This window comes from Protopterus annectens, chromosome 4.part0 (assembly GCF_019279795.1).
Source record: "Protopterus annectens isolate FY-2018-M chromosome 4.part0, PAN1.0, whole genome shotgun sequence".
Lineage (NCBI taxonomy): Eukaryota > Metazoa > Chordata > Ceratodontiformes > Protopteridae > Protopterus > Protopterus annectens.
In genome coordinates, this window is record NC_056733.1 from 830,398,798 (window position 1) to 830,413,827 (window position 15,030).

The following is a 15,030-nucleotide window of genomic DNA, read 5'->3' on the forward strand; positions in this document are numbered from 1 at the left end:
GGCCCAGCTAAAATTTACAAAACAATACATCAAGTCTCCCAAAAGCGTGGGAAAATGTGTTATGGTCTGATGAGACCAAGGTTGAAATTTTGGCCACAATTCTAAAAGGTACGGGGCAAAAACAACACTTTACATCACCAAAAGAACACCATCCCCACAGTGAAGAATGGTGGAGGCAGTATCATGCTTTGGGGTTGCTTTTCTTCAGCTGCAACTGGAGCTTTAGTCAAGATGGATGAAATTATTAACAGTTTCAAATACCAGTCACTTTTGGCCCAAAACCTTCAGGAGTCTGCTAGAAAGCTGAAGACCAAAAGGAATTTCACATTTCAAAACAACAATGACCCCAAGCATACATCCAAATCAACAAATAAATGGCTTCACCAGAAGAAAATTTAAGTTTTATAATTGCCCAGCCAGAGCCCAGACCTAAATCCAATAGAAAATCTGTGGGGTGACCTGAAGAGGGCTGGGCTGTGCACAAGAGAAGACCTCGCAATCTGACAGAGATGGAGCACTTTTGCAAGGAAGTGTGGGCAAATAGTGCATAGTCAAGATGTGCCATCCTGACAGACTCCTACCCAAGAAGACTGAATGCTGTAATTAAATCAAAAGGTGCTTCAACAAAATATTAAGTTTAAGGGTGTGCACACTTATGCAACCAGCTTATTGTACGTTTTTTTATTTTTTAGATTTTTTTCTCCTAACAGATTTGTTCGTTTTTCAATTGAATTGTACAGGTTATAGGTCACATTAAAAGTGGGAAAAGTTTTGAAATGATTTATCGTGGTCTCATTTTTTTATATCATGAAAACCTGGCTTTTTAACAGTGGTGTGTAAACTTTTTATATCCACTGTAGATCCATTATGACAGCGTCTGACTAGATAGGGGCAGGTGTCACCTATATAGTATGATGTAAAATGTTTTATATATAAAAATGAACTACGCTATGTTTTTTTACATTTACTTTGAGACTACTGTCCTTGCACCAGTTAACACAGTCTATCACATGTTGACACAAATATGAATCAGTGAAAGATCAAACAGCCAATGTATAGCTAGACTGTAAAGGAAAATAAGTACAACTCAGGCATTCTGGCATGAAAGTCTAATAAAAACATTCCAAACAGAATAGGGTCCCAACACTGAGCCCTTAGGTATTCCTTTGTTGTCATCCACTCCTTCTCTAGGATACTCAATAAAAAGTGTCAGAGAGTACAAAGAGTACCTTCCCCTCTGAGAAAAATACTTCCTGTAAATCTGCATCAAACGCTGCCCACAAAAAATCTAAAACTCTTCAAAAGGGCCATGTTTAACTTGGCCACACGGCTAAAGCCCCACTCACTGAAAGCATGTTAGGATGAAATCTATGGCCTGAGGTGAAAAAATAGGTAGAAGGCCAGGAAAATGTTTTGTTCAGTCTTGACAGAGCCAGACTATGTCTCCATGTGCTTTCCTTACTGAACATTAATATGAGCCTTGAGTAAACACCAAATTTTTTTTTTGCTTTTGACTATCTCTTTATGGCATCTTGTTCAAGAATTTCCTTTCGCAGGGGAAGGAACATGTTTACAAGATCTTTTGAAACTGATGGGGCAACCCCTAGCTTTGGTCTGTTTCAAAATTACAACCTGTACCCTTGTTTGTACAATTTTAGGACCCATTGGTCCTGTGACATGCTTTCCTATTTTTGACAAATAATGCTGAATGCCCTCCTATAAAAATAATTAAAGGAGAGGGAAAGTTCAGGTTTAGGGGTGGGAGGCGGGGTAGAAAAGAAAACAGACTGAGTCATTACTACCCTTTCTTTTAGCTAAGGGCTTGATGGCCTCCAGACGTCTTTTGGGTTTTGCTTGCCACTGCCTCCTGAATCTAGCCTTCTAAATCTTGCCCGACATATTGCTCTTGCTTTGGGCATACAGGACTTAACTCATCTACATAGTTTCTGATTATATTCAGTGTCTGAGTGAAAAAAAGTCAGTGGAAGATCAAACAACAGCCAATGTATAGTTATATTATAAAGGAAGATAAGCATAGATCAGGCATATTAGTCTGAAAGTCTTAGAAAGACATGCCAAATAGGACAGAGCCCCAACACTGAGCCCTTATGTACACCTGACAGACTACCTATTTCCCACCAGTCTTCTGAAGACACGTACGAACAGGGAGTCCAAAGAGTAAATCTTTTTCTAGAAATACGTAAAGGGGGTTTGCCTAAACATGGTCTGGCACAGGCTGTGTCTTGAGCCAGGCATGACATTTGAATAACTGAGCCTGTTATTACTGCCCTGCAAGATGCATCCACTGCATAACAGCCGCATTTCTTGAAGAGGTCACAATTTATTTCTCATATTCTTCTCACTGATTTACTCTGCCTTGGACTACCTTCTCCAGGAGAATTTACTGGCAGTTGAACATATGGATTTGGCAGTTTAAGGCTCTGAAACTTATCAGAGATGTACATATTCCCCTTCCTCTAATCAGTTGAATATCCTACTCTGTCACTGGGAATAGAATTTCTGAATGGAGCTGAAGGTGACCCCTTGCTAGAATCCAGAGAGACAACAGTTAGATAAACCAGAGGGTTATTACACAAGAACTTGTGGGAATCCTGCATCTGGCAGAACTAGTAAAGTTTCCTTGGACTACATAAGCTCCGTGGAGCATGTGATAAGTATGTAACACTATAATATGTATAAGTATGGGTTCTAATCTCAACAATGGCAATTCTATTAGTGTGTGTGTAAGCATATCCACTTGCAGCAGTGTATCTATCTTGTCTATGTGTGTGCAATGGTTATATATTTACATAAGGTCTGTGGCATATGCAATAAGTAGGTAACACTATAGTATATACAACTAGATAGGTAGGAGCTCTAATCCCAGCAATGGCAACTGTGTGTGTGTGTGTGTGTGTGTGTGTGTGTGTGTGTGTGTGTGTGTGTAAGTATATCCCCTTACAGCAGTGTGTAAGTCTGGTGGCTGTTGTGGCTTAGTGGGCTAAGTACATTACCATGGTTGATGGTACTCATGGTTTGAGACTGGCTGCACCTACTATTTGGGTGGAAAGGTTAGCATAATTGTTAAGGTGTTTACCTTACAAACGTAAGGTACAGGGTTTGATTCTCACATGAAGTAATTGGCTAGACTTAAAATGGCCCACAAGGGCAGTAAGTCTAGTACTCAGCTATGAACCTATGGAGCATGGGACACGGAACCTGTCTCAAAAATGCATCAATAACTAAAGGAATTGCTAGTTCTGTAGGCTTAAGCCGGCACATGAAAATTTATCTGAGTTGGGCCTGTTGGTATTCTCTACATACTCACTGGAATTTCTCTTTCATCTTACGGAGGGTTTCTTCAAAGGACAGGATCTTCTAGAGGTGAAGCAAAGTATAAGGTATCTTTAATGTCCGCGTCAAAAACATGAGCAGAAGAGAACTAGTCAGTATAAGCCAACCCATCTGCTCCACAGTCTAGGGTATATGAATCTTCCTAAGGGGGAGGTTTCATCCTTTTTTTAGAATGGAACCTAACCTTAACATGTCAGAATTTCCAATACTGGCAGTTTGGACTTAAAGAAACTCAAAAGTCCAGAGAAAACTGGAACACCACTGGTAAACAAGCCTGAGATGTGGACTAAGGCTCCTCTTGGCAAAAACTGAGGCAAGCTAACAGGCACTGGTTTGGTTTTCAGTGCTTTAAGGTTCAGTTCTTCAGGAAAAACAATCTTGAATGCTTTGATTCATGGGTTGGTGGTCAAGACCTTCACAGGTCTCCAGGAATTTCTTCATGAACTAAGATCAAGGGGATACTACCCTCACCCTTGCTGATAACAAGCAGACTGCTAGGAGATAATGCTCTCACAAAGAAGATCAACATCTTGATGGGTTTGGTTTTGGAAGGGTATGTTAGTAGCCAAAAGCATAGCAACACACAACGTGGTTATGGCAGAAGCCTCAGCCAAAACCCACTCCAAAGCCAAGGGATGTGAAAGCACTAACATGCTTGTTATCACTGGACACAGTAAAACTGGTGGCCTTCAAAGGGTGTGTTATCGTCTTACATTGCCACCACTACTCTTTTTGTTGCTTTTTAGTATGCTTGCGAAATAATATCACACCTACCACGCTAATATGTTGTGAACTCCTGCAGAGATATACCTCTCCTCCTAATTTTTCTTTGGGTAAACTTGGTACAATGAGGACAACCATCCACGTCACACTCTAAGATGAGGCTGAAAATGCAATGAAAATGGAAATCCTAATATGGGATCCATTTCCCAAAATCAACATAGCTATTTTTCTTATTAAGCATCTCTAATTCAAAGTTGCTAGTAGACATTATGATACCTGCTAACACACACACAAAAACAGAAAGGAAAAGAAATTTCACTGAAGGGTAGTTATCCTTCCTATGGAACAAGGCCAACTGGAGTGATGATGCTCAAGATTCATGTAACCATGCTAATGCTGCACCAAAAATACGATCTCTAGAGGTTGTTGGGCAATTCACCTCTTATACCACTGATGTCTCAAAGTCTGGGTAGGAGGAAGCTGGACAAAGGCAATGAGTAAAGTTAAAGCTCTGGAAGTTGGGATAACCTTTGGGCTGCCTGCTGGCCAAATACCTCATAGACAAGGACAGCAATGGTGAACAATGTGATAGATAAATTATCTGTTTAACCTCCAAAGCCTCTCTTTTTTGAGTACCAGGAAAAGCAAAGAATATAACCTTTTTTTCTTTATTTAGTCGGGATAGAGCTAAAACAAATCTTCATTGACCCCCATTCTCTGGGTACCAAGAACAACATGGAATAGAACCCTTTTCTTTGTCCTGATGGAGGGACTCTTCCCATGGCAAATAGAACAGCATCTATTTTAAAATGGGCACTGCCAGAAATGTTTAGTTTGGTGATAGGGCAACCACTCAAATGAAGGTTAGACGTGATCTGAATTCAGTCTTGTACCCCCCATGCTTATGACATCCCTCACTCACAGAAGCCTCAGACCACTGGCTTTGAAAAGGCACAGACTTCCTCTTAATTGGTGGAGGGTGACGAAGTAGAAGATGGGGTAGCCAGAACTGAAACATACCCATTTAGTTGGATGGGGACCACTGTTCCATTCTCTGCCTAGCTGCCTGACTTGGTCTCTGCCACCTCTTCAATGGCCTTTTCTGTACGACTTGTCCAGTACAAAATTGTTTCCAATAGAGGGATTGGTATTTAGTGGCGAACTGTGTACTGCATGTGAGTATCAGGGGAATGAAAAAAAAGAGTTCTAAATTTGAATAATACATCCATTTTTTCTTCAGTTTGTTGTTTACTGCCCCCTCCCCAAACACACACACACACACACACACACACACACACACACATGACCCTCCTAATGGCTCTGCTATATTCACCCAACTGGCCCATTTGCTCCAGCAGAACAGGAGACAGGGTATTCCAGAGCTGCATGAGAGCTCTACAGCTCATTTGTCCCTGCCCAGGGATCACTATTACTCTTTGTTTCCCAGTAAAACCAAAGGATATCACTACAAAGGGCAAACTGATTGATTTGTCAGAGACAGCCAGTCTCTTCTGAGTCAGACAGAAATTAGAAGAGGTCAATTAAGGAGTCACACAAGTTACAACAGGTCAGCTAAGGTTAATCATCTGTGTACTGAGGGGGTGGAGCTAGAAACTAAACCTTCTATTTAAGGGGTAAAATAAAACATTTCAGAGCTTTACTGGAAAGACTCACCCAGATTCTGTTACAGTTTGCTGTGAGGGAAAGGTTAGTTTGCTTTTTATTTGGTGTTTTGTATTATTCTATTGCCTTTTTCTATTTTGTATACTGTGATTTTTCTGTACATTTTGTTTTACTTGTATTCTGCTTTTAACTGTATACTAAAACTTGAAAAGAGACCACAGCTCTGTCTCTATTGAGTTAGACAGAATTTTTTCTCACCCTCCCTAATGGTTACTGCTGTGTTCTTAAACACCACTGTCTTTCTATTTGCCTGTCCATTATGTTAATTTGATCATATAACTCATTTCCTCTCTGCTTTTACTGGCTGGTGTGAGTAAGCACAAAATTACCATTTTGTGAAATCACTCCCCTTCAACTATTTAAATTTATTGGCCATCCTACTATATTCCATAGTACCAGAATACACAAGTGACCACCCTCTTTCAATCGATCTTGTTGTTTTAAAAATAGTGACTCTCCACTAAAACTTAACTTTTAGACAGGTAAAACTTAAGTTACCTAGTTTCACATCTAACTCCTCTAGTGCACATTGCAGTGTTTAGGATAAACCATTTTTTTTTCATCTTACCTTTAAGCATCTATTGCAAGACCACCAGTTATTGTACAGCCCACATTCTGCCTCTCAGTAGTCATCTTGGGATTAGTGCTTCTGTTTTCTCCTGGTGAGAGAAGGAGTGCAGTTACATTATTTCCTGGAGACTGCTGATCACCAGAAAGCTTAACAACTGCTTTATAGGTGACAGCTTAGAATCTGTGCTTATATTCTGATCCTGGTGAGAGTAGGAGCAGAGTGCATTGATTCCTGACTCTTTCTGGTTGGAGAGTGTCTGTGCTTAACATACCCGATTGGTCTGGTTGCTATTCGAGGCATCTACCAGAAAAAGGCTACAAGCCTGCAGACCCTTGCATCACCTGGGACAAAACCATGGATCACTAAACAGGCCGCGGCCTGCTTCTCTTCTTGGGATTGGTGTTAAGACTAGCTAGTTTTAGCTAGAACTGGCCAGTTATTTTAGTTTCGGCATTCAAAACTGTTTCCTTGTGCTCACCACTTACTCAGAACGCATTGTAAGCACTAAATAAACTATAAATTACTACAACACCCGACTTTCCTCACTTGACAAGAGGAAAACAGTTCTTAGTACTTAAATTAATAAGCACCTATCCAGACATGTCCATGAGTCAAGCTCCCAGTGTTTCCTCCAGTCCACCTAATGAATCTGGGCACCTTGGGGCAATGTAGCAATTGCCTCATGTACACTGACAACCCTCTCCCCCTACCATCCAACACTACAACCTGTGAGAGATGCACTTATATAGCCAAACTGAAAGCCAAACTCTCTCCAGCCAAGACTGGACTAGACAGTCAAGAGGAGAAGGTGAGCACCTGCGCCACACCACACTCAACACATAGTCCTTTAAAACCCACACTTAGAAACACAAAGCACACACCCACATTTGCGGAGGCTCTCAATAAAAATCTGCCCATGCAAAAGAGACCTCCCAAGCTGAAACGCAGACAACCACCACCCCCCAACACTACCCAAACGACACATAGTCCACAAAATCAGTGTGCCACTCAACCTCAGCCCATAAGGCAAAACATATCCAACACACTAGTCATAGGTGAGTCTATAGTCAGGCACATTGATGTCCCACTCACCAGGCTAAACAAGGAGAAAGTTACTGTCAGCTGCCTGTCGGCTGCCAGGATCCGCCACATAACTCATGCACTCAGGTCACTCCACAACAAGTATAAATACGACTCTGTCATTGTCCATGTTGGTGTGAATGACCTGAGACGTACCTCCCTGGACCAAATGAAGAGAGACACGGAGGAGCTCTCAAATCTTGTAGCCCAGGCAGGTATGACCCTAGCCCTGAGTAGCATTCTGCCAACTCCCAGAATGATACCACAGTACAAGGACACAATGATTGACTTTAATAATTGGCTAAGCTTCTGGTATCATTCTAAGGGGATCCAGTATCTGTCTTCCTGGGATTTCAACTACCCCCATCATCAACTGGGAAAACTACTCATTTACCAACTCATTCGTTTAACGTTTTCTGGAATTCATAAAATCGCCACTGATTCCAAAGACAACCACAAAGCATTCTTCAGCTATGTCAAGAATCTCAACTGTAAGACTCGGATCTGCTCTCAGCTACAGCACAATGGCACTAAATATACAGAACCAACAGATATTGCCAACATCCAGGCAGATAGGTTCAGTGCTAACTTTACCCCCCTCTCACCCTCCAAAGGGCCCATCTTAATACTGGAAGAATGCAAAGCCCTTGTAATCACGATGAAAAAGTAAAGACCGCACTCTCCAAAGTCAAGAACACAGCATCCATGGGACCAGACAACATCCCAGCCTGCATACTGCACGAACTACAGAACGAATTGGCACCCCACTCAAGTACCATGTTCAATCATAGCCTCGCCTCAGGCTAGTGCCTAATGAATGGCGCACAGCTACGGTTATCCCACTCCACAAAGGGGGTGCCACCACAGACCCCAGAAACTACTGCCCCACTAGCCTGACGAGTCTGGTCTGCAAGGCCATGGAACGTATCATCTTGGAGCTTATAAACAAAGACATAGGTAACCTCCAAACTCTGGACCCCACTCAGTTTGGGTTTGTAAAAGGTAGATCATGTCTACTAAACCTGAATGACTTCTTTGAAGCAGTCACCGGAGCCATAGACGAGGGCAAGGTAGTGCACACAGCCTATCTTGACCTCGGCCAAGGCTTTTGATACGATCCCCCACTCTGGAATTATATATAAACTCACTAAACTGGGCATAAATCCTTATGTTGCAAGATGGGTGGCCAACTGGCTCACTGACAGAACCCACAAAGTAAATGTAGCCGACTCAAGTCCAACTTCAGACCAGTGACGAGTGGAGTTCCACAGGGTTCGGTCTTGGCTCCTCTCCTGTTCAGCATCTACTTCTCTGAAGTGCAGGCCAACACAGAAGGTCTTTGGCTAACAAAGTTCGCAGATGACTGCAAACTGGGAGCCATAACAGAATCACCTAATGATGCAGACATTCTACAAAAGGGCCTCACAGAGACAGATGCTTGGTGTCAAAGGCATGGCATCAAGCTCAATGCTAAGAAGTGCACTGTCATCCCCTTTGGGAAAATCTCGGTACCCATGAGCTACCACATAGGCGTTAGCTCACTAAACACCGAAAGTGTGGTAAGAGACCTCGGGACACAGGTAGACAGTAGTCTCTCCTTTGATAACCACATCGCCACAGTAATCAGGAAATCCTTCTACGTGATGTGGCACACCATCACAAAAAGAAAATAGGAGGTTATTGTTCCTCTCTACTCATCCCTCATCAGACCCATTATAGAGTACAATGCCCCGTTTGGCATGTATCTCACAAGACACCTACAACAATTGGAAAGGCCACAGAAATACCTCACTAAGAGGATTATCGGCCTCAAACAGATGCCATACGCAGACCGTCTCAAAAAACTCCAGCTCTACTCCATCACATATCGCCTACTCAGAGGTGATCTCTGTCTAACATACAAAGCTATGTCAAACCCAGAGGTGTTAGACATGCTACACAGACAGAAATCCCAATCTCTCTAAACCACACGCTCCAGGGACCTAAACCTTGTCACCACAATAAACAGAACATGCTGGAGGGATAGATTCCTGTCCCAGAGACTTCCCATACTCTTGAACAAACTACCCAATCACGTCAAGCAAAGCTCCTCATTGGCCCTCTTTAAGAAAAATCTTGACGACTGGATGGGAAATAGAAAACTCACCCCGGGGATCACTTCTGAGCCACTGCTCGGCAGGGGCACAGGAAATAATTTTCTTGGGTGACGAAAGCCAGGGAACCTTTTTGGCTAGGCTTACGAAGGCCCCAGGGCTGATAGCCTAGTACCTACCTATGAACCTATAATAATAACCACTAGAGGAATGCAAAAATAACAGTACTGCATAAAAGAGTGATACACTGATGAAAAACATTTTCAATTTTCAGGTATAGCTGACCTTTAGCAAGCAATATATAGTGAAACTGAGGGCTTTTCAAAGGTCCTTCTTTAAAGATGCTTGAATTATAACTACGTGTTTATGTATGGATAAAGTGTGGATACCCTTTATGTTAGCATGGGCAAAAACTAATAAGCATTTCAAGTCTTTTTGCGCACTGAAAAGATTAAACGATAACGGAGTAAACTGATAAGGGGAGATGCCTTCAGTAAAGCTCAAATATTGTCTCTGGGTCTTCTGAAGTGGAACTTGTGATGTGGAGATAAGGGGACTTTGTGGCAAAATCAAAAGAGATCATATTTTAACAGCAAAGGGATAAAAACTGAAAGGCGGGCATCTAGAACCTTTTCACAAAACAAAAACTTGAACAGATGTAGATCTACGTCTGGACTTCAAAGACTCTTTTTTTTTAGACATTTAGAATAGTCTTGACAAAATCCCGCTTACTTTTTTTAATGTTTATGAATCTTCAGTACCACAGTTGAATGAACACAAGTAAAGCTACACACAACTTAGTTACTGATGGTTCTAGGCCTGCAAGAAGAGGGTGGAAACATTTGAATTTTGTGGTGTAGATAGAGTCACAATCACTTTTAGTCCACTGGTATTTGGATAAGAGGAAACAGTATTCTCAAGCAAAAAGATTTTCCTGTCTAGGAGATTTGAATGTTATGAAGAGAGAGAGTGAAGAAAGGAGGGAGGCAGTCATAACTGAAAGTTACCAGTTAACACTGGGAAAGGATATATGGTTTAAGGGGTGCCTATCATTTCATCGAAGCTCCAACTCGCCGAATGACTATTCGTCGACTTTAAAGCAACGAATATTATTTCAGCGAAGGATTACATCACTGAAATTTTTTTTCAGAGAAGGAAGTTAGTTGGCTGATGTAACAAATTAGCCCTTTTCCACAATGTAGTGCGATCTCAGAGTTGAAATATATAATTGAGAGGGATGTAGCCCCCACCCCACCTTGGTGAGTTTAAAATTTAATTTGTGTTACGATTGCACTGGTGGCCAAGTATTTTTTTTTCCTTGAGAAACCTTTTCAATGATGCAATTCTTTGCTGAAATGGTACTTGATGCTTTAAGTTCAATGAAAAGGCATTCAGTGAATTGGGGCTTTGATGAAACGATACAGAACCAGTTCAAGTCTCCTACCTTACTGCTTAGATTGGCCTCTTATCATTTCGGTTCTATTGCGTTTTCTAATAATACTATATTTTTTGCTTACAGTGATCTTCTCTAGACAGTTTTCTACTGAAAGGCCATTTCAGTTTGGAAATTCCAACTGTAGCTTGGTATGGAATAATGAAATAACTGTTTTACATATGGTATACTCCTGCTGTTCTCTTTCAACCTTTTTTTTTTTTTTTGCTACCACCTAACCACTGAGCTGTTTCCCTGCCTTCAATGCTCACCAACCCTGGATCCCCAAATGGCTCCTTACCTGGTACTCCCAAATGTAACCCTTTGCCAGGTGAGCTTTCTGACTTCTGTAGAAGTTGAAGTTTTCAGCAACTCAATGTCTGCATAGGAAACCAGGGAATCCTATGAGGAACTGCAACAGCGCCACTGAACCCACAATAACAGTCTTCTGAATAGAAGCACACCTTCACACACTGTGTTCCTCTCAGCTTCCTACTGACTTAGTGCACTATGACATCTCAGGCTTGGCTGGCTCAAACTCCACTGGTAAAACCTAGTGAACCAGCTAGATTCTTCACCTCAGGCAGGCCAAATTCACTCCCCTCCCCCTTTTTAATGGCTGAGCTGGCAATAGTCACTCCCATCCTCCCTGGCTAAGATCTACAGCTGCTGAATAAACTCAGGTTGCCTGTGGTGTAGTCAGGGCTTTATCCTACTAAGCAATGGAGCTAGTTTAGGTCAACATATACTTCTTGGCAAATTTTCTATAACCAAATTGTTTAGGCACATGAACAGGTGTTATGGGTATGGACTCCCAGTATTGCAGGTGTCAGTACATATAGTGGCCCTACAGTAACAGTCCAAGGCCTTAGAATTAGTACCAAGGTTTCACTTGGCGGTAGGTCAAGCAAAACTTCTACGAATGTCTTGTAAAGCAGCAGTCTCAGAAAAGGAACTTTCTAGGAGTAACCGGCACCAATAGCACATGCCTCGAAACTGCAACCATGCTCTCGTGCCATGTGCAAAAATTTAAAGGAGTAGAGTTCCTTTAAGGTAGCTATTCCAATGGCTGCATGAGAAGGGCCCATTCAAAGTTAAGGGTGCAATCTGCTTTAACACCTGGAGCAGGGAAAAACACACCCTAGCCTCTACATGGCCACAGTCTTCACGCCTACACCAGACTGGTGGCATATTTATAGTCACATGCCCTTCTCCCATAAACTCATTTTATTTATTTATTCAAGTGGCAGGTATTTCCACTTAGAATGTTTATCTTATTCCCCCAGGGGATTATGCCTTTGCTTTTCTTCTGTTTTTTGTAAGCTAGACAAAGATTTGTCTGTTGCTAAAAGGCAGGGTTCACACATCCTTCGCCCCACTGATGATTATTTTGCTGTTTGATAAAAGCCCTGAGATTCCTTGCCCATTTAAGGATGGTTAATGTGTAAAGTGTACTGCGGATGGTGGCATGTTGAGGCAATTTGGAGTTTTTTTTTTAACATGTCCACAGCTTAACAATGAAACTGTGGCACTTACTGCTCTTGAAGCTTTGCCTGCCACAGACTAAATGGACTAAAATGAAATTGACAACCGCTCACTTTTGCTTCAAGAAACAACTGAAGATGTGGTAGATTACCCTGCTTTTAATTTTAAAGCTCATTTTCTGGTGGTCATCCTTAGCAAGGGTCAGTAACCTAGTGCCACACTCAGGAAATCACACAGCCTTGAAGTCTGGTTTGAGGGCAGCCATCTGCCTGGAGATAACATCCAACTTTCTATTAATATGCTGTAGTAATAATCACTGTGATGACCATGCAAATACTGCCAGGTACCACCTGACACAAGTGAGGGGATCCTATGTTTGATCAAACCAAATAAAAATTAGAGGAAGTATCTCAAGACTTGGGGCAAAAACAGTGCCTATGCGCTTGTCTGATTAATCACAATATACAAAAAAATGGCCCAAGAATGTTCGATATTTTGAATGGCAACCTGCATGGGTGACTGATGCTGGCTATTTTGATGCATGTCTTCACTTCTGACATTTCCAACCTGGAAGCAAATTACAGACAGCATTCACACAGAAACCAAAAGACATCTATGGAAGGTCAGTCTAGAATAAGGCTAAAAGTAGGCATACAGAGGAAAATGGCAATATCTACGTAGCCTAAGATACCTTAAGTATCACAGATGCTGGAAATGTAGTGGGAACATAAAACTAAGACACTTAATACAAAGTGAATCATCAAAAAAGCTAAAGAAACTAAGCAAAAAAACAACACGTAAATAGTACCTCCACAGAGCCTAAGATGCCTCAAGTATCACCTGGGAAGGAGAGGTGGCCAGAGCACCAAAGGTATTTAATGAAGAGCAAACTGAAGTATCAGAACATACAGCTAAAGAAACAGAGCAAGAAGAACAAGCAAATGTGGTGTCCAAGTAACCTAAGATGCCTGAAGTGTTACAGATGTTAGAGAGGCAGTGGAAGCATAAAACAACAGTTGTTACCAACAAAGTAGTAGAGGAGTAATGGAAAATGAAAAAACCTGCAAAATGAACACACTGACTTGGCTTCCATGTAGCCCAAGATGCCAAAAGTACTGCAGAGGCAAAGAGACAAAATACACATACTACAAAAGTGCAAACTAACAGAAAGATCAGCTAAAAGATTTCTACAAAATGAATACAGAGTACAATAATAATGTTTACAAACAAACCACTTGCCTTTCTGATGTCCTCAAGGCTCTCCCCATTCACTAAGGTTGCTACTTTGGGGGTGGTCACTTCGTGCACAGCTGCATTCTTCTGTTCTACCTGCTGCTGCTGCTGCTGCTGCTGCTGCTGCTGCTGCTTCTGCTGCTGCTGGTATTTCAGCATCTCAGGGTTCTCAATGATGGTAGTAGGAAGCTGAGACTCTGTGGTTATGGCCAGACTTTTGCCGTATGTGGCTTGATGTATACTGTTCTGTGCAAAGAATCAAACCAACCAAAAAAAGTCAGATTTGGAGCAAAACTTTTATCTTTTTCACCATAACGTCATAATAGGCTACACCATTAGAATTATTAGGAAATGACTGTAAAATTTTAATTCTTAAAATATACCTAGACCTTATCTACATTAATGTAAGCAGCATTAGCAAAGACATTCACACAACACAAAAAATTCACATGTGGTGGCGGGATACACCATGCCTGTTAGCAAGAAGTACAGTTTTGTACCTACCATAAATGTAGATGTTCGAGTGTTCACCCTGCTGCAGTCATCACACTTGGGTTATCCTGCCGTCAGGCGGTCCATAGTCGGCCAATTCCAAAGTCTTGGTCCGGCATCAGTTGCTGTCGCTTCTTCCCTGACATCAGTGTGCCAGGGGTATATAAGAGACATCCGACGCCATTTTCTTCAGTTTTTCTTGCCCCAGATGTCAGGTGCCCCCAATAGGTATATATATATATATATATATATATATATATATATATATATATATAAAATTTAACAGCACTCTGTCGACTGTACTATATATATATAAGTTGAAAATGATATATATATAACTCAAAAAACAATATAGGAATGGGTTTTAACATGGGTATATAGGGGAGATGTTTGTAGTTCAGAATATATACTGAACACCTACCTTGACCCATGTATATATATATATATATATATATATATATATATATATATAACTTCTGTTGCCGACTATATATATATACATATAGCTATATAAAAATAAAACAAAGGCACAAGCAAATACACCACAGAGGTAGTATAGGATAGAGTGGTAGAAATAAGTTCAGCTAGTTCAGAGGAGATGGAGGGAGGGTAACCTGGACTGCAGCAGGGTGAACACTCGAACATCTACATTTATGGTAGGTACAAAACTGTACTATGTTCATCGCGTTACTCTGCTGCAGTCATCATACTTGGGTTGAATCCCAAAGCTAAGGATGGGAGGTGGAGTCAGACAGGGTTAGAAGGAGCTAGTAAGCCCTGCAAAACTGCAGTGGCAAAACCAGCTCTAGTCTTAGAGTATAGAGGTAAATGATAGTGTTTGGTGAAGGTGTGCACTGAACTCCAAGTAGCAGCTTCCAGAATAT

General features: G+C 41.5%; 1 protein-coding gene across 1 annotated transcript in view; it reads right to left on the reverse strand.

The window, feature by feature from the left end:
• Positions 1-15,030, reverse strand: part of LOC122800348 (protein HIRA) — a 1,504,941-nt gene that overhangs the window by 840,727 nt on the left and 649,184 nt on the right. Inside the window, exon 11 of the mRNA XM_044069797.1 lies at positions 13,661-13,900. Coding sequence (XP_043925732.1) covers positions 13,661-13,900 — 240 coding nt within the window. The remainder of the gene's footprint in view (positions 1-13,660; positions 13,901-15,030) is intronic.